This window comes from Clinocottus analis, unplaced genomic scaffold (assembly GCF_023055335.1).
Source record: "Clinocottus analis isolate CAN_PGR_092001 unplaced genomic scaffold, fCliAna1.0.p SCAF_22, whole genome shotgun sequence".
Classification (NCBI taxonomy): Eukaryota; Metazoa; Chordata; class Actinopteri; order Perciformes; family Cottidae; genus Clinocottus; species Clinocottus analis.
This window is the reverse complement of record NW_027175954.1, coordinates 11,935,875-11,960,604: the sequence shown is the minus strand read 5'-3', so window position 1 is coordinate 11,960,604 and position 24,730 is coordinate 11,935,875. Positions and strand designations below refer to the sequence as shown.

At 42.0% G+C, this 24,730-nt stretch overlaps 1 protein-coding gene across 1 annotated transcript; it reads left to right on the top strand.

Moving 5' to 3' along the window:
* The first annotated feature begins 19,876 nt into the window (after positions 1-19,876).
* LOC137793062 (fibroblast growth factor 8b-like) lies at positions 19,877-23,189 on the top strand. Its single transcript, XM_068588991.1, has 5 exons — positions 19,877-19,975; positions 20,073-20,109; positions 20,716-20,896; positions 22,508-22,614; positions 22,893-23,189. The coding sequence occupies exons 1-5, from the start codon at positions 19,917-19,919 to the stop codon at positions 23,187-23,189; spliced, it is 681 nt and encodes a 226-aa protein (XP_068445092.1). The 5' UTR covers positions 19,877-19,916.
* The last annotated feature ends 1,541 nt before the right edge of the window (positions 23,190-24,730 follow it).

The window sequence follows — 24,730 nt, the reverse complement described above, 5'->3', positions numbered from 1 at the left end:
GCAGTGTGCGGTCCCCTTAGCCGTGGAAATATTCGCTTGACGGATGTGCTTTGTCGCTGGCGCTCCCCGGCGGAGGGCGGCTGTCAGGGAGGAGATGATAACATTAACAGGGAGGCAAGGCGATGACAAATGCCTGTTATCAGCGAACGAGGCCGGTGACAAATCGAACGGCAGCGCCCAGGCAGCCCCGGCGCGGCGTAATAAAAAAGAAGATGGATGGCACACCCAGGCAGGGCCCGCGTTAATGCGATTTCCACTGCTCTCCCTGACTCCCAATTAAGGCTGGGAGGGAAGGAGGGGTAGTGGGGAGGATGAGGGAGAGAGATGTGCAGCGCAGGAGAGAGGAAATAGAGCTTGTGTGAAAAGATGGAGAAAGCTGAGGATAGTGTGAGGAAGAGAGACTGAGGTGGAGGCGACGAGAAGAAGAGGAAGGGGTAGGAGAGTGAGGACAGGAAGGGACTGTGAGGTGGCAAATGAAGAGGATGGATGTCAATAAGGATGAGGTAGGATTGACAGGAACAAAGTGGAGCCACAACAGAAGATTCAGCTTTAATTGTCTGCAGAGCCCATCTGCTCCCTCCCCCTCCTCCCCTCTTTCACTCACATCTCAATCAGGGCCATGTCTCGGAGGCTTTGGGTTGTTAGGTGTCTCTGCGGCCAGGTGGAACACCATTAGTGCCTTTCAAACAGCGACAGTAATGAACAAAACTGCTCTTTCGCTTTCTTTATTCTTGCTTGGACAGGTTGACGCTCCTTGATTAGCGGCATCAGGTGTGTCAGCACTGGATCGAAGTGTAAAAAAAGGAAGTCCCGCATGCACCCGTGCGCCTCCATTGGCTCAGGATTCAAGGGCTGCTTCCTTAATCAGCTCTTATAAAAACAGAGCTGACAGACAGCCTTTGGCTTATAGGCAGACAGAGCTATAGAGATGAGCTACGACGTTGTCCAGGATGACTGTTTCCAACTCATCCCGTCCAAGGACCCAGATGTTATCTCTTTGCTAAAAGGATCAGCGCAGGATATTGAGAAATTGCCTCGGGATGAGGGGGCATCTGTGCCCGAATACCCAAGGGCTGCTGTTTTGTCACTCTGACAGTGTTTTATAAAAGGCTGAGGAAGCTCCGAAGACCGCAGAAGCGAGGGCCATATATCTCCCGCTATTACATCCAGGCTAGGAAGAGAGGGTTGAAATGACAATGAAATATAGCCCCGGCTCAAAGGGAGAAAAAGAACAGGGTCTAAAGAGGGACGGCTGCGTCTCCTCGGGAGCCTGCAGGGGCTGTGCTCCAAATCGGAGACAGATGCACAGCAGTCCCAGACACTGCTATACTGCAAGTACACAGAGGTGAAAAGGAGAATATATGTGGTTCAAAGAGGGAAGTCCTTAGAGAGAACAGCCTCGCTGTGCCTTTGCTGATATTAGTCTGAAAGAACAAGGAGAAATTAGAGCCCTGCAGGCGGAAAGGAAGGGAGAGGAGGAGGACGAGGAGGGTGAAAGTCCAAACTCGGCAAGGACCCCTGCATCATTAAGTTGTCAAGTGGACGGGAGGCCCCGAAATATGACTTGAAGTTATTGCCAGGGCCGGGGCTGATGATATAAGAATTACAGTACATGGATCATAGCCGGATCGATAGGTAGACAAAGTCATTATGGAGGGGCTAGAGTTCAATGCCTCCCTGGGGCTGCGGGTGGGGACAGAGGGCTTAAATTTATCGCCATGGCAATGTGTAACACACACACACACGCACACACACACACAAAACACAGGTGGGTGGCTAGTTATATTTCGCTTGTTGCCCTTATTTCCAAAGCTATCTTTTCCAGCTGTATTGATTGTTTGAGTCGTCTGTGGCTGCAGAAGTGAAGCTCTGCATGCGTGTCTGCACTTGTTTTTCAATGTGTTTGCACCCCGTGAAGGATGTCCGCACATACGTGTGTTTACAGGTAAGCTAAACGTCTTGGTGCATGCACATCACTCAGCAGTGAACATTTGTCCTTCCTTGCTCTCTGTCTGTCTCTCTCTCTCTGCAGCAGAGGGAAGCAGAGGAATGGGGAGCACGAGCAGGGCAGCATCGATCCTCTCTGTGCCGAGAGAAATTAGGCATGAAATTAAAGCTCCCATCAAAGGCCAGGGCCGGCACTGTCACCTGATCCAGCACTATTTATACTCCCGGGAGATGATGATGATGTCTCCATCACGCTGATGATAACAGGACAGAGAGAAGAGAGAGAGAAACGGAGGTGGAGAAAGAGTCTCTCCCCGCCATCCACAGTGCCACTGACCTGCCATCATTTATACTGCCAGGGCCCAAGTGCAAGGTTAGCGCCAGCCTGAGCCCCCATAAATCACTGCTCTGCTGGACGGAGAGAGGCCGGGGTCGACGCCTCTCGCAGCCAGCCTCTGCTGATGAGAGAGTATTTATAGATCAGGAGGGAGGGAGGGAGAGAAAGGATGTGTGTCTAAGTGGCTTATGAGAAAGTGTGTGCACAGAACCAAAGACCTGACTGAAAATATTTATCTAAATGCATCAAATCCACTTGTGCTTTAGTGTTGATTACATGTTTGCACATTAGGTGCGCTCCTCTTCTGGGGTGATGTAAAGTCGGTCAGAGCAGACGTCACACAAGTGTGAGGAAGTCAAGAGACAGTAGGGGGAGCCCAATAACCACACATCAGAGCCCTTGAGTTAGCTCAGCCGCTTCCTTCACGCTGACACACTCTTGAGTTCACTTAAAAAGTAGTTGGTTCCCGCGACAGCACATAACCACAAAGGTAGAAACCGGGCAGCCAATCTGTAAGTCACGACCAGTAAGAAACTTCAATGTCAAATCCACAATTTTAAACACATATTTTCTCCTGTCACTTTCTGTACAAAGTCCAGTGTTTTGACATTCAGCGGGACCTGCATGCTGCTATAATGACCAGTGGCCAGAGACCGGCCAGGCTAAACACTGGCTGACGGTTCCCCACAAGATGACAGGTTGTCTCTCAGTTTCAATTTTGTTTGCATGCTGCTGGTGTGCTGCACGCCGTCCACCTCTCCAGCGAAAATAAACTGTGGCTCCGCGGTTGGAGAAAGAATAACTTAAAAAAGATGGTTTTCAGGATCACTGCTGGTCCTGTCAGTGATCCTGTGAGGCAGGACGGAGATCTGAATGTTTACTCAAAGTTCTTTTTGATTGTGTGTGTGTGTGTGTGTGTGTGTGTGTGTGTGTGTGTGTGTGTGTGTGTGAGTGTGTGTGTGTAGAAGCAGGGGCCGCAGCAGCAGCCTGGAGGTCAGAAAAGCAGGCTTGTGATTGGTTCAAATCTAAATTGGCTATGTTGGGAAAAGAGGTGTAATATATTTACTGAGATACAGTTACACACAAATGTATTTAGTAGCGAGCATTTTACTTGTTTCATTATATTCTCAAATAGTGCTACACTTTTAACAAATTACTAGATTTCAAAGGATATAATATATATATATATATATATATATATATATATATATATATATATATATATATATATATATATATATATGTATATATATATATATATATATATATACATATATATATATATATATACATATATACATATATACATATATATATATATATATATATATATATATATATATATATATATATATATATATATATATATATATATTAACCTTTTAAAGAGACCTAGTCGGAATTGTCTCTGTCCTAAAGACTCTGTAACTTTGCTTCAGCTTCACTTAATCAAAGTCAACCTTCACATGCTGTGCTATGATTTCGGTTAGAGTTGGACCTTACAGCTGCTTCATTTCAAAGAAAGAATCATCCTGAAAGTGCTTTGTCTTTTTTTTTTAAGGCAGAGCTGAAACTTTTTCATTTTTTGTGACATCTTCATTCACTCTTAACTAGTGTTACATAGACTAATATTTACACATATAAACAAAATCTCACATGTGTATGCTTTTATTATAACACCAAAAATGATTTGAATAGTGGTTGCAGGGATACACCCTTTATAGTTTGGGTATGCAATTTTCGAGCAGAGGCCTAAAAGTAGGTTGGTTTTTAAAAGGTAGCGTTACTGTTGAGGAAGTGTGCTTTACAAATAAACTTACCTTGCTGTACTACAGTGTGTTATTTAAATATTTATAGTTGATAAGTGAAGGGCTGCAGTGCATTGTCATGCAATTGACCTTGGACAAATATAAGTATTAAATAATACTCCGTTGCTTAGTTTTTGAATCTTTGAAGTCATAATGAGAAACCCACAGAAATACATTAGCTTGTAATGAATTTCCTTTCACTATCACACGACAACCGCCCTCCCTCCACCCAGCCCACCAAACCTCCCTCCTCAGGACCTGAAGGTGCTATCTGTCTGAGTGGCAGATAGGAGGGGTGTTTGATTGATAAGCACCACCCTCCCCTCACCTCACTGACAGCTCCTGTCAAGTATCCAGCAGGACACATATCAAATGGATCAACCCTTTGCCCCACCCCCCAACACCACCGCTGACCGCCCCCCACTTTAAAGGAGAACTGTCACTAACTGCTACTGTCACATACCAGTCAGGTGCTTTCAACGCACTGATAATGTGCCAGGACTGTTATCCCAACTGTAACGGGGAGAATGTGTGTGTTGGGAGTGGAGCTGTTGAAAGTTGGCACGTATTATGTGTGTGTGTGTGTGTGTGTGTGTGTGTGTGTGTGTGTGTTAGTTTGCCCTTCATGACCCCATTCTCTCCTTATCATTTCAGATCAAGCAACAAAAATACAGGATTAGACTGTTTTGAATATTTATGTGAATGATGAAAGGGCCCAGAAAAGTTGGACCCAAACCTGCAAGAAGCCATCAAAAGTGGAAAAAAATAGTTGAGATGAATTATGAGGCTGGAAACGTATCCCCTTTTTTTTAAGGGTCTCCTTGTTAAAAGAGACCTGCTACTCTCTGCATGCCACCAGAAGAGAGGTGCTCCTCAGTGACCCACATCACAGATGTTGGAAGTGCAAGAGTCTTTTGTGTGAAGTCTGAAAAACTGTGTTGGTGTGTCCGACACCCGTCATAAGGCCCGCATTCTTAGCTGCTTAACACATCGACGACCGTGTCCTTAAACTGAGACGCAGCAAAGCGGCCTGCAGCCTGACATAGTTGGTGTATGTGTGTTTGTGTGTCTTCGAGGGGGGTTTAGAGGGGCGATAGTGTCGCTGATTGACACGTGAAGAGCGACTAAAAAATGCTCCCCTTTGGAATGCGACAATCTGCCAGCGTCCCATGTTGCTCTGCGTCCAATAGTGAATCGTTAAAAGCATTCCAGGCAGTTGGGGTGAGGGTGAAAAGAGGGTGAAAGGAGACGCTGTGGTGCTAAAAGAGGTGTTTGTTTACCACTGAAGAGGATGAACCGTATCCTAACAGGCCTGCAACATAGTCACGCACAAAAGATAACGATGGAAAACGAGGAAGAGATGAAATTTGCGATAATTTTTCATCTTATTTCACAGCCCCTCTATGACATTATTGTCATTTCAAAAAGCACGAATGTCTTCCATTTGCTCCAGTCCTTTCTCTTTTACAGTAAAGCAAGTCAGCCTCATATTTGGTATTTTACTGAGGACAGCAGTTCAAAAGAGTCTTGGTGGTCTCTGAGCTCCTGCAGTCACATACACCCCCGCCCAAACGTCCCAAACCCACCCACTGAGGCAGGCAAGGTGGTGGTCGCGCGATAAGACAAGGTCCTTTTTGGAGCGGCAGGTTAAACCGACCACACGACAGTGGCAAGAAGCCCCCCCGCTTACACGGTCTAATTGGTTCCACAGGTTGCAGACTACAGAGGGAAGAGGGGAACAAGGAAGAAGAGCAGTGGGGAGAGAGGGGGGAGAGTAACAGCAGGGGTTGAGAGATAGATAAATGGCAGGAGGAGAGAAAGAGGGATAGAGGATGGTATGCAGGAAGGAGGGATTGGGCAGAGACCGCATGGAGAGCAGAGCGAGTTGCGAGGACGGGGGATGTAGACCATGAGTTCAAATAGATGGAGAAGACAGAAGAAAGACAAAGCAAGCAGGGGTACGGAGGGATGAAGAAGGAGGGAAATATGGAGAGGTGAAAAAGAAGGACGGGGAGTCCTGTTTCCATGATGCAACTGTTGAGTTTTACGGTGACATTTACTGCAGTATGGAGACTGGTTTTGTCCGAGGGAACTGGATTAGGATGGGAGCTGGTAATCCAAGTGCATCACAAAAACACTTACCATACAGCATAATATGATGGATACAGGAATAGATGGAGACACATAATAGAGTTTGGCCTAACTTTAATTATATGCACACAATTAATATTTCTCTTTTTGTATTCTCAGTGACTTGTGAGGCTAATTATGCTTCCTGTTCGACAAAAACGTGTAAATTGTCTAGTTCCAATAGGTGAAGTGGCAAGGTGTTGTTGTGATTGCATGTCGATCACAAAAAGGGAAATTGTTTATTTGTACTTGCTCCCTCCACACAAAGGTCAGACTGCATATGAGGTCAGAAACAGAGCAGCATCCCTGGAGCTGTCAGCCATTTAGCAGGGCAAATACTTATTGTGACGCGCAGGTTGAACATGGGCCTTTGTATTGAAGGCACTGTCTGAAACTCTATGCAGCCAAATTGGAATTAGACTTCTACCTTTTTTTTAGTCAATTCATCCCACATAACACCTGTGGGGTTTTGTCCGCTCAGCGCTATGATATTTAAAGTCTAAACATGGTCCTCACAACTTCCAGGACAACTGTCACAACTGTGACACCTCTTTAAGAGCAAACAAAGAGTCTCTTTTGCGTGATCTTTGTTTGCCTATTTTCTGGTCATTTTATTTGTTGGAAATATATCACCTGTTTATTTTGAGCCTGTGACAATGGACTAGTCAACTCAAGGGCCAGAACCCCACAGCACAAAGCCCAAACGCTCTAATGCCATCGAGAAGTAAAATCTGGAACTGTTCAGCAGATGAAGGAGTGACTTTGTGAGTCCTCAGAGTATTTATTTCTTTTTATACCCCAACGAGCTTTAGTCGGTATTATTGGTAGTTATGGAGCAGAAAATGGTATTCCCAGAAAAATCACCCTGGGTGCTGTCACACCGCAGGAAATCTTACAAGTCATTTAATCTAGTTAGTGCTCTTAAAATGTTATTTTTCTTAAAAAGACAGTTGAAAAAACTCTGCCTGTGGGGAAAAGTAATGTAACATACTTCCATTGTAAATACAGACAGGACACACTTAAGAATTTCTAGAAATTAATGCCTTTATGAGCCATCGTGTTTTACAGTATTGTTTCATTTTCCAGCTAAATCTCTGACACACCTGATACTGAGCTGGGAATATGTGGAATAACTTTTATATTTCACATGTTTAAAGAAAAATGTGATTGTTCTGACACACCTTTTGTACTGCAGACACCGTCACCATCTCGCATAGTTCATTTATTTTATGGAACAGGTCCAATTTTACATCTCCATGACATCTGTCCGAGACTGTCTAGACCATAGTAATAACACGTATGAATTCCTGAAGTGACTGGCATTCCCATTTGATGTAAGGTGATCTCTTGTATGCTTGCCAGGATGGAGTGAACAAGATCACGGACATTATTCCTGTTAGACAATGTGTTTGAAGGAGTCACTATAAGTTTGAATCTTCAAAATCCTTGTACTTTTCTACATGTTATCACAGCTGTAAAAATGGTATTAAGCGTACTTATGTCATTTAAAAGCATCTATAATGCTCTTCTTAGTCTTAATCTACTGAAACATCCCATCAGCACACAACCAATCTTCATTTTCTTTTGTAGTTTTCTTATCTCTAAAGCTGTTAAATGGATTGTTTTCCTCGCATGCACACCTTCAGCCAAGTTGAAGTACAGCTGCAGTCAAGTAATGTCATGGATAAACTATTATGGTCCAGATGTGTTGAAAAATATGTATCACAGATGTTAAATGGTGTATTCATAGATGTGTTATGAATGTGTCAAATATCTTGTAAATGTAAGCCTTTACCACATCTTTTAAATTAAAAGAACTTGAAATCTGGTTTCTCAACTGTGTCAGGTCTTTTAACGGGTTTCTGGACTCTATCCTGACAAATTTATAGAGCCCAAACCCATCCAACAATTTGCCAAAGTAATGAGAGCAACACTGAAACTAGGTTAACTAGCGAAGTTAGAAAGTTAGAAAGCTGCTCTGATTTGACTCAAAATTACTTTCTATGCTGCACTATGGCGCTTGGCCAGAGATGAGAAGACAGATGTCACTCTCACATTTTAGATCTATTTGCCATGCAAAAAAGAGTGGGCTCAATCTTTTCATCTACTTCCTTGACAATAAAACAAATTCAGCTAATTTCACTGCTTCCACATGACTAGTGTTCCCTTTTACGTACTATGACACTGTTACTGACTTGCTTTGTTGCACCCACTGGTGAAAAGCAAACTATTCTGCAGACAGTGTGCACCAGTCAGGCCTCAGAGAGTGATTCTTCTACGTGAAGATGCTTTCCTGGGTCAGGAAACGAGTGTAGAGTCATCAGTTGGCTCATTGTTACACTACACTCAGTTTATCAATCAAAAAGTGGATTCCAGAGATAAATATTGTACTCATATTTAAAGATACTCTTTATTCTGAAAATATATGTCCGGCATTCCTTTGCACGTGAACGTTTGAAGTATTTCAAGGGTTAAGCCTCAGTCGGTTGGAGGAGATAGGGGCTGAGAGCAGCCCGTGAAGTCTGCAGTCTCTGCAGGCACAGCATGGTAAAATAATCAAGCTACAGCCTTTGAAGAGGACTAAACAAACACAACAGCACTCAACACCAGCCCTGTCCACTCTCTGTACTTTTTCTCTCCCGGCCTTCGAGTGGACTTTCCTTCTCTGCTTTGTCACTCTGTTACCTGCCGCAATTAGCCCCCTGTGTTAACCAGCCGCCCACCACCCATATTTCTCAACCCTTCATCTTCCCTTTTCACATTTTGTGGTCTCTGTGAAGATTCTCCTGCTGAGGACGGGTGGAGAGAGGGAGGGCGGCAGCGAGAGAGAAGAGCCAGGTGATTCACAGGTCAGTTTTTAACATCTTATACAGTTGGCTTTAAACTGAGGGGGGAAACAGAGCTGCTGGAATACTTAAAGAGTACTCCATAAGTGTTATGATACTATTAAAGTCCCATATATTAAGTGGCCTTTAAAACACTTGACAATAGGAGACTGGAAAACTTGTGATCTGAGTCTTCTTGGTCGGCCTATTTTAGGTTTTGTTGTTGTTTGAACGAAAGGGAACGTCCCTGTTGTCAGAGAGCATGTCTTCCTGATATTCTGAGCATGAATACCTTTTAATATATGATTCTGACGTGTATTTAAGAAGTGTAAGATGGTGATGAATAGACATTGCCTGATTTAGAATACTACTGAGTCGTGTACACTGTACATGCACTGAATCTTAATGGAAAATTATGGTTTGACATTTCTTCGAAAATACACTCATTCGCTTTCTTGCCAAGAGTTAGATGAGAAAATTGAAGACACTCATGTCGGTCGGCTACATGTGAAGATACCGCAGCAGCAGCCAGTTAGCTAGTTTAGCATGACGACTGGACTTGTCCAAAATGTTTTGTTTAAATCCAATTATCAGCATCTTAGCTGACTAAATAATGCCATATCTCATCTGTTTGAAAACAAAAACAAACTGAAGTGAATGAGTCACATCTGCTAAGGATTGTGTACGGATTAGACAAATGAGATGCAGTTAGCTGTTTACTCCAGCCTCCGCTTTAAACGAAGCTAACAATATGACAAGCGAGACAAAACAATTTTGTGCATGCAGGGAAAACACAAATGGCTCACACATGATATTAATTATAATAAATGTCCATCAGAGGTGCGACCACAAAAAACACACATGGCACTTGTTAGCTAGAAGGTTTAGCACACAAAGGAAAGTCAATTACACCAAATTGAGCATGTGCGTACTTGTCTACTCTTATTCCTACACATACTCCCTGGCCAAAGATACACATCCTAAACTTGAGATTGCCATAACTGCACACTTATAGCAATCTAACGCAATCATAAAACCAAGTCACTCCACTGATACATCCTAGCTAGCGTAACACTGTCCAACACAAACAAATCAACTAATAGAGATAGTGCACAGTGTGGCTGGTATGTCCAAAGTGGCAACAATAGGATTAGAAAGCCTAAAACTGAGCACTTATAAAACAGAGGAGCTATTCGAGCAGTACCCATGGGGGTGGTATGGATTGTCACCAATTGCTCATTTTTTTTATTATATCCGACCACTTGGAGGAGTGTGAGGAGGAATTTTGAAACCAGGACGGTGATCTCACCACAGAGTGGACTGATGGTGATGATGCATGAGGGACATTACGTTCAGCTCCAAAACTCCAGCTCTTCTTTCCTATTTTTCAGAAGCTGAGGCCGAAACACGCTATGCTAAAGATGTGAAATGTGTCCATTAGTCTTTGTTTTATGCTGCTGTTAATGTGCACATTAGTGCCTAAATCCTGAGCTTGCTGAGCTGCTGCACAGTGGATTATGTTTTACACTAAACTGATATCTTAAATAGATTAATTAATATATTATTTAATCCACTGTATGTTAACGATATGCAGACAGATGATAATTATTTTTGCATCCGTCAATGTTGCAGCAGTGGAAAATAATATTATGAAGCAGTGGGAGAAATTTGCAGTTTGAGCTCCATCAATTTCGCATTGTACACCTATAACAGTGTTGGACTCACGATGGACAGAAAAATGATCAAAATCATTGAAGCAGAACCGGACATATTATGCTTTTTTATTTCACGCAACTTTCTTGCACCAATGCGTTATGCTAGTAGCAGCTAATGTAGCCTAGAGCCGCTAGTTTTCAGAAAAATGAGGAACGGGCTACAGACGTCTGGTAACTTCACTTGTAACTCCACACCCCATATTTTTCTTCTACTCATCATCGCCAATGTCACTTGAGGCCATTAATCAGTCTTTGTGCAAGTCCCTCTGGAGCCACAAAGGGTTTTAAACAACGTTTTACACAAATGGAGTCGAACTCCACAAGGCCTGTAAACAGACTTAGGTGTGTAAAATCAGTGGAGTTAAAGAAAATTCAACAGCTTGGAGTTGTACGTTCACAACAATTAATGGTTGGCCTTTGGTTGAGTCTCACCGCTCGCAGCGGCACCCTAGAAACATAGGCAGCTGTTTTCAGGACATAAACTGATTCAAGGCTGCATATTCTGTCCAGTGCAGAAGTGAAGAGGTGAAACAAACTGGGACAAAGGTGTTTCAATGTGAGTAAAAGATGTGCGCTTTATTTAATCTAGTTGATACATTAATAGATGATAAGAAAAAATGTATAGACTTTGGAAGAATATACAAACCTTTGCAGTTCCTTGTGACTTTTGAGAAAAGAGGGTTTCCAATGGAGTCAACAAACATTTTTATCAGTTTAAACTTGTGTATGTGAAATACTTATAACTGTTATATGCAGTGTAATAGTAGCATACTCTGTTTATTCGCAATTCTGGCCAGACACAATAGACATCTTAGAACTAAACTGTTAGTAATGAATACAGGTAACCTGACCCAGAACCATCTGAAAAGCCTTCATTGGAAACTCTTGGGAAAAGGGCAGGCACTTTCCTAAAATATTTGTAGGGCAGGTAATTGAAGGAATCACCTGTCAATCAAACTCTTCCCAAAGCCAGTTAGGAACAGAGCTAAAACACCCTTCCTACTAAGAAAAAGCCTTCAGCCCCATTCTGTGGTCTTCTTCAAATGAAGATATACTCTCCAGTTCAGATTTAACTGACGCTATTGCAGCAACTATCCTCTTTGGGAGCCACCGATGTTGTTTTGAGCAAACAGTCTCCTATCCTCGAGCCCCTTACAGGACGCTGATTGGTCCGTGCTCTGCGTCAGTGAACACAATAATCGTGATTTTTATGCAATATGTGATCATGCGAGAAACAGGTGATTCACGGGGAGGACCTTGCGATAATTTAGCTACCGTGCAAGGTAAGACCACTTAACTGTAGAAACACAAGTCCTAAAGCAGCAGAGTCGCAAGATTTTGCATTTTTTTTATTGTTTAATGAGTGATACCATTGTTTTATTGTTTTACCATTTTATTTTGCAGCAGAAAATGCAGGCAACTTGTAATGGATTCTCTTTTTTTAATACACATTGTTGTATGTCTTTTGAGTTAAAGATTTACACTGATACACTACACTGATGGTGCATGATGTTGATTAATATCTCAAACTCTGATAGCTTTGACATCTTTGTTTGACTTTGTAGATGAAGCCACAGTCATTCCAAACATTTTAGGATGATACTAATTAATCATGAAATAAATCTACACTTCTTTTTTAGTTTTTGTCACGTGATAATGAGACCATGTAGACTTTATTTTCCTGAATCCCATAGTTGTTGACCTTCATTGATGCCCAAGATTTCTTCCTCAGTGTGAAATCTGTTGCAGGAGATGTTGTTTAACAGGCATTTGAACATAAAGCTGAGTTATTTCAGGTTTGATAGATACAAGTTGTAACTACAAGAGAACTTAAGAGAAAGAGAAAGGGGAAAATGTTGTATGATAATGAGCAAGCAAGAGAGAGATAAAGAAAAAGAGAGCACAGTAAAGGTATGGATGGAAAGAGGAAAGGAGTAAGAGAGAGGCATGGGTAGGTATGATTCCCAGAGGACCATTGAATTTCCCTTCTTTCTTCTCTGCGTTTTTCATGGTCCTCTCACTCCCAGGTCTACACAGCTGTTTCAGGTCCGGGGGCTTCTTTCTCCAGAGCCCAGATGAAAGAGCCGCCTTGAGCAGCCCTGCAGGTAGGTCTGTTAAAGCCATTGCTCTGGCTGTCCACTGCACAACACATGAAATAAAAAAAAGGCAGAAAGAAAAAGACGGGGGGGAGTAGAAGAGGAGAAAAGGGGATGATATGAAAACAGGGGTAAAGAGAAATTCAAAGAAACAGTAGAGAAGGAACAGAGGACACAGATGACAGACAAGGAGAAAGATGAAGATGGAGAGATGGAGAGTGAGAGGGAAACCAGAGAGGGAGGGGAGGATACCTGCCCTCGGCCACCCCAGACCTCCTCCTCTTCCTCCCCCTCAGCACCCCTGATACCAGGAATGATGTCTGCTTTTATTGACTTTGTTAAACCATTTTCAATGCTACTTCCTATGTGTTTACAAGACAGTAAATCACGCTCCACTCGGGGTGGGGGGTTATGGGGTGAAATACGGGGGAAACATCCAAATCGTTGGGAAGGAAGACCACTTCAACAGAGCCAACGACAACTTTGCAGCTTTCTAGCTCACTGCCAGCACGCCACGCCACACACACACTTCTCCACAGGGAATTGAAGGAGATGCCACTGTGGGCTCCTTTGTCTTCATCGCTTTCATATTCATCTGTTCTGACGAGAGCAAATGAGTAATTTAAGACTCACTGAATGATGAAGCTGTTGAAGAGAAATAGAAAAACAGAACTGCTACACTCAACAGTTGTTAAAAGCTTCAAGAGCGAGCTTTATTTAATACCACTAGGAACACCGCGCAAAGTCGTTATGCAAACACATTCGGGTTATGGCAAAATTGGGTCCCCTTAATCACTTCTACACACCGGGGTCATTCCCAGACAGTCGTTTCGTCAAGTTAAAAAGCCATTCAAACTCTCTGCTACACTCAAACTCAAGTAAGTCAAACGTCATTCAGTGGCGAGAACAATGATTCGCTTTTTCAAATTTTCTCACCATAACAATTTTCTAAGGCGCTGGGCACTGTGACACCACCACATACACACTTATGCACACAGCACACTCACCAGATCGTCATCACCGTGTGACTGTGTTGCTCCGGGTGACTGAAAGGTCCCCCCCCCCATCCCCCCTCACTGATTACCTCATTTTAATGGCACAATTAAAGCTTTCCATCTGTCAGATTTCTAAGATGACAATAAAAAATAGGACTTTAGAAGGTAAAGGTTAGGCAACATTTTTGTGACTGCCTGCAATTGAATAATAACTAAATGTACTTTTGGTTTTCCTAGAAATATATTGCAGACAGTCATGCATATGCAAGTATGTTACATACAATAATTGTGATTCACTGAGTCAAAAACATGTACACATTACTGTTATGATGGGAAAAAAAACTTGTATCATCATCGCTTTTTCATAAATCACCCCTCATAAGTTGTAATTCATGTCAACTACTTAGTTTTAGCTTTCAAATAAACAATTGTGTGCGCTTACAGTACTTACTGTACGGTCTGTGGTGTGGAACATGATCTAAAATACAATGCCAGTAAGACTACTATCTTGATCTGTAGAAGCCAGGAGGACAAAAGTCTTAAATTCCCTGACTTCAAACTGTCTGATAAATAGCTCGGTGTCTGTGATACAGTAAAATATCTTGGACAGTGTATTTAAGAACAGATGAGCGAAGATAAAGACATCTATAGGCGATGTCGTAGGATGTATGCACAAGCAAACTTATTGTACACCACTGCACACTTGAGGTCTAGTTACAAATCACAAAAAAGCAAGCCTACAGAGACTTCAAGTAGCGTATAATGACGCCATGAGAATATCACTGAAGAGACCGAGAGGGTGTCGTGCCAGTGAAATGTTTGAGGCTGCAGGAGTTAATACTGTGCAAACTGGTTTAGGAAATCTTTTGTATGAATGTATCTGTCAAGTTAATGACTCTAAAAATGAAATCATCTTGGTTTTTATCAAACATAAGGTTTATACTACACACCACCAGTCCCAGCTGTGGAGACATTTGTACAGCTGTCTATTTATAAGGCATCGGTAGATGTATTACAAACGTGCTTCTGTATGTACTGGGGCCAAAAAGCAAATGTTAGTCCTGCAAGCCGCTAACAGATTTATCCACCCATCAAAAAGCAATTATTCAATGTTATAACAAACCATCAAGTCTGCAGTTATAAATGTTTATTAATCATTAATAACAGGTTTAGGCTCCAATTTTCGTAGAAGGCTACAGCCAAAGTGAATAAGTCTGCTATAAGTTGTAATATGTTTTAAATAAACCAAGTCTGCCGTTTTAAATGCAAATAAATAGTTAATACATTAAGGTCAGAGGTCAAAAGTTCCATTGGAGGAGTGTTCATAATAAACTCAAGTGCAAAAAAGACAAAGCAAGACCTGGAGGAGAACCAAACACAGCCACAACTTGCAACCAAAAATATATTATTATATTATAAATAATTAATTAACATTACTAAAGCAATTAATTACAACTCGGTAATACTCTATTAATGATAACTTAGCACATTCTCCTTTCAGTTGCCATTGTACATGTTCATCTGAATTAAAAAAGACATATCATGAAAAAGACTTTGTTAGAAGCCCGTCATTAATCCTGCATGTCATCCTGCGCCGGGAACCATCTGTCAGCACGCTCTCCAGCCAGTTCGGGGTAAGAGTGGTGAAGTGGCTCCCGACACATTATGTGGTTCACGTTGTTGCACCAAAGCTGCAGTGCATAATTACAACAGGTGATTAAAGAGTTTCTTCTTCTAAAAAGTCACTGCGGTTTAGGCGGTAAGGGACACTGCTACCAGATGACCCTGGGAATCGCAACATCCCACGCTTTCTTTCCACTCTCACTCACTCTCATATTCTGTCCGTCTTCCTCACTGGCTCCAACTTTTTTCCCTCGTCCTCTATGGTGTCTACCTTTCCATTGGCTCTGCCTTACGCAAGAGTGTGTATTTTTATGCCTCACATTAGCTCGGAGGAATAATACCTCTCACTGAATGGTAGTCTGCTCTGGGCCCTTTTCAGACATTCAGTCACTCTTCCTCTAAGAATAACCAATGTGCGCCTTTGCCAAAAAGTTCCTCTTTTTCTCAGTGATTGCTGTTTTTGTGCCTCATTCGCTGATAGCAGGGCTTTGTATTAGTTAGCAAACTGTGATCCAAATGTGAAAAGCAGCATTGAGAGACTAACGGAAAAGACAAAAGGAGTCGGGATCTGAGGCTAAACTTGGACCTGCGTCAACTCTTCTCAAACTCATTAAGACGCCAGAAACTTGGTCACTAGAGAATCTCAGGAGTGAGACAGCAGCCGGTTAGGTAGGAAAAAAAAGAATAGAGTAAAAAATGATCATGTTTCAGAGGAAACCTTTCATGTACAGTCTGGAGAACTTTAGCCTAACCCGTGTGGCAGGTCACCTTACCAAACGCCATTTATGTTTGCAGAGACGGAATTGTTTCTAAATTGTAAATGGCTGTTGTAGATTGTAGTGAAATCAAATAAATATATCAAATGAATGCACAGCACTGGACCAAATGTTCTCAGTCAAGTTATTTTCAAGCAGGGCTGTGTGTGAGAATAACCAGCTAAGATGTTATGTGTAATCAAAGAAATAGTTCAACATTTTAGGACATAAACTAATTTGCTCCTTGTTAGATGAAAAGACTCTGCTGTCTGCCCAGTAAATATGAAGCAGCCAGCCGTTGGTTAGCTTAGCTTAGCGTTAAGGCTGGAAACAGCTAGTCTGGCTCTGTCTGAAGGTTAAAAAACCTCCTCTAAAGCTCACTGATTAACACGCTATAACTTGTTTCTTTAATCCACACGTTGTGGTTTTACTCTGGTTTATAACTATTTCTTGGCTGGGTGGTGAGTTCCTGGAGTTACTGTGAGGTTGCCCGGCAATGAGTGCAGACTTATATTGAGTGAATGGGATTAATCTTCTCATCTAACTCGGAGCACGAAAGCAAATGTGCGTATTTTGCCAGTTTGTAACAATTTATTTCAGAAAAGAGGTCAGGTAAGAATCAGTTAGGGTCCAGATGTAAAACGTATGTTTCAGTCCAAGTGGCACTTTTTCAACAAAGTTATTTCCTCTGTTAGAAACTCGCCTCTTTCCTTCATCTGACAATTAGAGAAGAACAAAAGAATCTTAAATTAACAAACTGTGTTGATTTGCAGGCAGAATTTGTCCAAAAAAAAAAAGAACTGAAAAAGTATAATGTATGTTTTAATAATCACACATTTGATAGCAATTCCAATAAAATCCTAGATCTTATTTTCAAGATATTTAAATTCTTCTCAGAAAGTATCACTGAAAATGTTGGAAATGAACAGCTTTCATAGCGATCAGAACTTCTGTCATTGTCTGCTCTCGGCTGAGCCGAGGTCATTACAAGAGTAAACGTAGCTAAATGAGAATGAAACCAATAATACAATGAAATAGTGCCATGCTTTCCGGCAGATGAAACTCAGCCAGCTATTGAAAGAGGGATTGTGGACATATTGAATATTTTTGGTGGATGGAAACGACCCATTGATCTGCATATGTTTTTTATAAATCCTGTCGCTGGATCATGCTTCAGAGAATACAAGTAAATATAAGTTTGCGTTATGTAGAGCAGACTGATAAAAGGTTACACCAACAGGCAAAACCCCACCATCTCTCCAGGTTTCCTCTTCCTAATCATCAAATTGTCTTTAAATGACTCATGACAGAACTAATCTGTGGGTTTAGACAGTCAAACAAGCACTTTTGATGAGTCATTGTGTGGTCTTCATAAAACTCAATCTCTTTAATTGTCATGCATGTGGATTTCAGATTTAGGATGTGTGATCATTGCTTCACAGGGGTCAAAATATGAAAGAACAAAGAGCTGAATTGTTCCAGGTGGCAAAATCACTTGTTACAATGTCCCACTGGAACTAATAAGGCAGGTCCATTTTCACCCCCTAAATCCCCTGCATTGGCTGAAATGACTGATTTACGGCTGAGACATTGACCAAATTCACATGATTATATATATAATAAAGCCTACTTTACTCTTGTACAGCTGTGCTGTGTGAACAGAGCAGAAGTTTCCCATCGTGTTCATATACAACATGGGCCTGCATTTGTGAACACTCACAGGGTCCAAAATTGGTTTTGGCACATTAAAACAATTATCTATATATACTGTCGATAATGACCTCTATTCTGATTTAAATCGTGCATGTAGCAGATGCTAAAGTGTTTGTGTTCAGCTTTGGCATTTACAATCTCACACAATTTGTGAATGAAACCCAAAATGTTTATTTCACCAGCACACGGGACAGTGAAGTGGAGATTGGTGTTCAATGTATTTATTTCCCATTTCAATCCTTTTCATCACTGAAGTTAAATTTGGTGTATTACATATTTGTTTTACAAAACCAGGTAGAAAGATTAATTGTAGAATAAATGTAACATAGGTGGAGTAAGTTGTTCAATTTTTAGTCCATTGTATAAACTATGAGAGTTTGAGTATAGTCTTAATTCAGAGAGGGGAAAAAGCTGCTTCAAAATCTTTTCTTTCACAATCATTTTCTTCTTGGTTTTGATTGAAAAAAGACCTGCGCATGATCGATCTAGTTTAGATTATGTTACTGAAAACCGCCCCCATTCTTCCCTATCAGACGAGTGTGTAGCAGTCATGTCTCCTTGAAGGAAGCCCTGTCGCTGTAATGTATTACTTTGTTGTCACAAAGAATAATTACGATATAATCGCATGATGGAGTGCATGAAGCCGTACTGTAAAAGTAGCAGACCAGGCCTTGGACACCCTTTTGAAAATCAAACCAGGTTTGTGAAAAGTTATGGAAGAGTGATTGTGAGCGAGAGAGCATTTGTATCCAAGGCAAAGGCCTTAGATGTTATGTGAAAACCATTCTGTGTCATGTGTTCACATGGAATACATATTACTTACATATGTAGGATGAAAAAGTACATCACGGTCTGTCCTGAGGGACCACCAAACAACCTCTAACCTGCAGTCAGGGAATAAGTTAATGTAACTGTAGATTTTCTTAAGTACAAGCCAGGGAATGTTTCCATGTGGACAATTCTGCTTTGAGCAAACCTGAGAATTTAACATGGATGAAAATACAGCATGAATTGGGTTAACGTGAGTGTGAATGAATGCTTCGTTAAAACCATTTTGGCAGACATGCTGATGTTTTTGTGTGTAATAAATTCCTCTCTTCGTGACAGATTGTATTTCATATTCTCATCGTGTTTAATTATACATTCAACTCATTGATGGATTTCGTGTTTGTGGATTTGGGAGCAAATAGGTGGAGACAAAGTGTTTAATAAGTATTCAGTTTCAAATTGGCTCCAGCTCGAACGCTCCGCCTGCTCTCGCCGAGGTTATTGACTTTCCCGCAAGTTAAAGTATTTAAATGTCGAGGGAGACAGATGCAGTATGAGCACTGGAGGCGACCACAAGCAACACACGTGTGGGAGGAAGGTTGACGTTGGAGTTTTACTATCTGTGTATCTTATGGAGCGACGGCGGTGGCATCATTGCTCTAACTATACAGAAGACCAATAAAGCCGCGTTGGTCCACGTGGGATTCATTCAACTTTTTATTTATGTATCATTATTTAATTATTCAATCACTTTCACAGCGCTCATCTGACCGTTGATCCGAAAATAATCCGTGCGTAAAACTACAAATACTCACCACTGCTCTGGCTTTGATTGCCAGGGAGGCTTTTTTTTTTCGACTTCAAACAAGAAGCAAGAGCTCCAACACTGAACACTGGGCGAGTGTCTGACACCGAGAGTTTAGATGGAGCTGGTTTGGTGACAGCGACACCGGACTTTCAGTTTGGATTGGCACCGCAGCCCTTTTAGATATCCTGGACTTTTTTTTTTCTTTTTTTTTTTTTTACTGTTTCAGTCGCGTGGATCCCGTATCTGCGTGGGACTCTGACAGTTTTGGATCTCTTAATTGTCCCGGCTATCTATCACCGTCCATATGTCACGAGAGGGGGATAAAAGTCAGCTGAAATTCCCACCAGGAGGAACTTTATTTCCGAGAGCTTCCAGCACCGAATCAGTGGAGTATTCATGAAGCAATATTTGAACTATTACAAGATGAGGCTGAGAACATCGAGGTTAGGCTATCTGTAAGTAAAGAGGTGTCAAGATGAAATTGCCTGTATATCTCATTGAATTTGAGCAACAGGTTAGATGTTCTAATTCTTTTCTCTTCTTTTCTCTAAGGTTACTTCAGTTCACGGCGCTTTGCTTTTACGCACAGGTAACTCTTCACTCCAATAAAAAACATCAATGATGCGTAAAGTTCTATAATTAAGTAGGTAAAACTTAACAGGTATGCAGACGCCGTGCTCAGCGCCTCATAGTTCAGCGTCATATATCTGCAATGGGCTGCAATAACAATGACAACATTTTATTATGAGTGCTATGGCAATTGGCAACCATTCAAACATCTTGAAAAGAGGTAAGCTCCAGTCTAAAAAGTAATTGTTAAAACACATGTGGATGGAGAACGGCTGAAATGAGAAAAAAAAGTCAAGAAGGGGTGAAAGATCATCGGTGGTAAAAAAAATAATTTTTAAAAACACACAAAAAAAACAACCTATGAGAGGGAATTGTCATTCGCGAGGGACCATGAAAGCATCTTCAAAAAGATACGTAGGCCAACTTGTACAATTAAATGAAAGAAGAGAAAGCAGGATGCATTATTTATAAGTAATGACCGGCATAATGAACTGTGGTCCTGGGCCTTGGCACTTTGACTAACAGTTGACTTTTCTTCAGGCTTTCCTGGGTTGTAAAGTAAAAAACCTGCGACATCAAACAGCAATTCCATATTTCGTGACATGTGTTTTCTATTGTCCGACAGAACACTGTGCAGTCCCCCCCTAATTTCAAGCACCATGTCACCGAGCAGAGCCGGCTGTCGGACCGCACGAGCCGCAGGCTGACGCGGACCTACCAGCTGTACAGCCGCACCAGCGGGAAGCACGTCCAGGTCCTGGCCAACAAGCGGGTCAACGCCAACGGGGACGACGGAGCCGTGCACGGTAAGACGCTGTCGGGACAGCTGGGGGCGCATGGTGGAAGGTTTCCAACGAGCCAAGAACGCTGTCATAATAACACAAAGGACGCATGTCAGTGTCTTTTTAAATACCAGCCAGTCGCAATATATCAGAACCGTTAATTGATGGAAATATTCAAAATATTGCGAGAATAAAAGTGTTTTTGATGTCGGCTAAATATCCTAGCAAACTTAGCCAGGTGAGGTTTGCGTATGATTGAATATGAAAGTGTGGTTTTGTTATGAATAGCGGTGCAAAAGTCCGCATGTGTTAATCTAGTTAGAAAGATCATGTTTTACTGTCTTTGAAATGATGAAGAATATTAAACCCATAAAGCCCCAGTGTGTTATTGCCAGATCAGTCCAAACCGATGACAGCTTAAGGTCATCCTTTCTAACATTTCAATGCTTTTCGACCTCGGGCAAGCCATAAAATAGGAAACGTGTTCACGTTGAGAAAACAGGAATTGTTTAAATCCATTGGCGCGTGGGGCGGTGTTGAAAAGCAGTAAAAGAAATTTTAAAAAAAATAAAAATGTTTTTGGCAGCCTGCAGGAAAATGTTTGAGCCAGAAGAAATACTTATAGCAATTGTAAACATCAGTAGTGGCATCAGTGTTGCCATCCTTTATGGCCTTATGGAGATGATTTATTTCGTTGTGTGTGTGTGTGTGTGTGTGTGTGTGTGTGTGTGTGTGTGTGTGTGTGTGTGTGTGTGTGTGTGTGTGTGTGTGTGTGAGAGAGAGTGTATTAGAAAGTCCTTGACACCTGTTATGATGGACTTCAGTGGGATAGTCTTTGCTAGCAGGGAAAAACTGTCTTAAACTCAAAGAGAGCAAAAATCCTGTCACCAAAGGATTTTGGTGTGCTGAGCCATCTTTCCACCACAGCCACCACCACCATCCATCCCCTTCTCAATGCTTGCTTTTTGGAGACGCATTTTATGAGGAATTTTCATTGCTTTACAACTCAATGTATGACTCAATTTATAAGGAGCGCTGAAGTCAGCATCTTCACTTTATACCTTTTCCTCTCCTTTGCCTCTCCTGTGTGCTCTTTTGTCTTTTTAATTTCTCTGCCTCCACACACACACACACACACACACACACACACACACACACACAGAGAAAGAGAGTTGGTCATGCACACATTGGCTACACATCTTAAGTGGGTGTCACTCTTGTAACCGGCCCAAATCTGACCGCTGCTCTGTGCTTGTGGCTGTGTCCCTGACCGCAGTATTCTCACTCTCCTTTATCCCCAGTCGGAGCTGCACAGCATTTTCAGACATTCAACAACAGTCGTGCCGCGCAAAATCACTATCATTTGGCGCTATTTTGGAAGGCTTGCAAGCTTTGTTAAAGGCCATAAGACGGTTAAAAGAGAATTTATAAGTCATCTTCATGATTCTGGGTCACTGCTCATGAAAAACTATTTAATGACATTTAATGATGACATGATGTAATTGCAGTTTATTACAGTCTCCACCATAGATTATGAATGTATTTGTTTCACACACTGTAACATCATAATCTACAGGCCTGCACCGTGTCAGAACTGTGTCATCTCATTATTTGTGATCCGTTTTGTCTGCGCAGCTAAACTGGAGGTGGAGACGGACTCCTTTGGAAGTCGCGTTCGCATTAAAGGGGTGAAGACGGGATACTACATATGCATGAACAAAAAGGGGAAGCTGATCGGCAAGGTAATGTGAAATTCATAGTTTTGTGGCTGCATATGACTACAGCAACATCTTGAAGTGTGTTGATTTCTTGGAAATGTTAGTCCAGATAACAGTTTTTAATGACACATTATTTAGACACAATCGAAGCCAGAACAAATTAGACTTTTTTTTTATTTCTCTGAGCCGCCCACTCAAAGTTTCAAAGGGTATTTGACTGTCTGGAAATATAGACGATGTTTCCGCTTCCTGGAAATCGCCCAACATACCTCAACTTCTCCCCCTCTCTTTCTCTTTCCCAGCGGAAAGGTCGAGGCAAAGACTGCATCTTTACCGAGATTGTTCTGGAAAACAACTACACAGCGCTGCAGAACGCCAAGTACGAGGGCTGGTACATGGCTTTCACACGCAAGGGCCGCCCGAGGAAGGCCTCCAAGACTAAGCAGCACCAGAGGGAGGCCCACTTCATGAAGCGTCTACCCAGGGGGCACTTGCTGAGCGAGAGAAGACCGTTTGATGTCCTTCCTCTCCGTGTCCCCACGCACCCTTTGAGCAAGCGGACTAAACATTCCCATCAGCAGCGCTCGGGGGGCCGCTGAGCACTGAAACCACTGAGGGAGAACTGTTGACGAACAGGCACAGAAGAACCACTACAAGGGGAAGCGAGTGCTCTCAGAGAAATTAACTTTTACAGTCAAGTGCCCATACACGATTTGCCTCATTTTGTGGATTTTGTGTAATTCTTTGTACTGGATTGTATGTAACCATTGATTATCTAATCTGCTAGTTATTTCCAATTCAGACAAATTGTAGGACATATTTTTACTGGTGAAATTTGGGGGGGTTTAAGCACAAAAGAGCTCAACGATATTATCATGAATAATCAATCATTATCATGAATGAAAGCCTCTGATTAGAAGTTAGCCAACTCAGCAACAAAGAATGTTTAAAATAGAAATGAGTACATTGAAGCTAGAAACGGCAGCTATCTGTGGATTTTCTTGTGGTTGCAGCATCTGAGTCTCAGTTGACATGCTGTCCTGCCTTTAGGAGGCCATTCTGGAGAATTTGTAACCTGTTTTTTTTTCTACATATATGAATATATTTTTACTGTAAAAATGTAAATGAATGATGGAAATATTTATTGTAGAGTGTATATTAAAACCACTAAAGAATCAGTTCACAAGCTGCACGGCTTTTCTTGTGTGGTTGTTTTGGGACGGAGACCTAGCATACATTGTTGGTTGCCCCCCAAAACTGTTGTTTTTTTTCTTCTCCAAGCTGGAGACCCAGATAACTGAGGGGCAATATCTGTGACAGGCTGCTGAATTCAATGTGCTCAGCAAGTGAGACTTGGGCCTGAATGGCCTGAACTATGCATTAAAAGCGATGAGGTCAGCCCACCATTTTGGCCCAAACAAAGGTTACCACCATGTAGTTGCATTTCTCACGATCGCACACCGTAACCCTCTGATCAAATGGGCCCTTTGTGAAACCTCATATAAAAGGGCATGTTATACAATAGTGGGTTCGAATAATAACACGAGGAGGGGTCAGTTATCAAAAAGAAGCCAGTCACACAGGGAGGGGTAAAGGGTTGGAGGGGGGAGGTTTGCGGAGAGGGAGTTGAAGGGTTGCAGAAAAAGCATCGGGGCCTGTGTGGCAAAATGTGGCATCGGCTGAAAGAGGGGGAATGGCTGGGAAGAGGCATTCGGGAATGAAAGGGAGGCAGAAAAGAAACCCTCTTCCCAGAAGCAGTTGAGCATGACCATCAGAGGCCAAACGACAGGGGAGGAAGAAGACCCTGAACAGAGGGACTCGGCTGCTCTCACAGTGCATGAGCTGGATGTCCAATTTGTGAGTTGATGTTTGCTGCCACAGGTTTTTGTTTTGACAGCAGCTCCAGCTTCGCACAGCAGACTGTAAAGCATTAAACTACTGTCCTGGGACAGAGGATGTCGTCTGCGCACAAATTGTAAACCCCTTGAAGACAAATTTGTGATTTTGGGCTACAAATTAATTAAATAACAAATGTTAAGACTTCAGAATGAGTGCTTGGTAAAATTAGGACAGAACAGGCTGTCGGCCTACTTCTTACAAGATATATTGAAGTAGTATTAATCCAGTTCCTTTTCAAGTA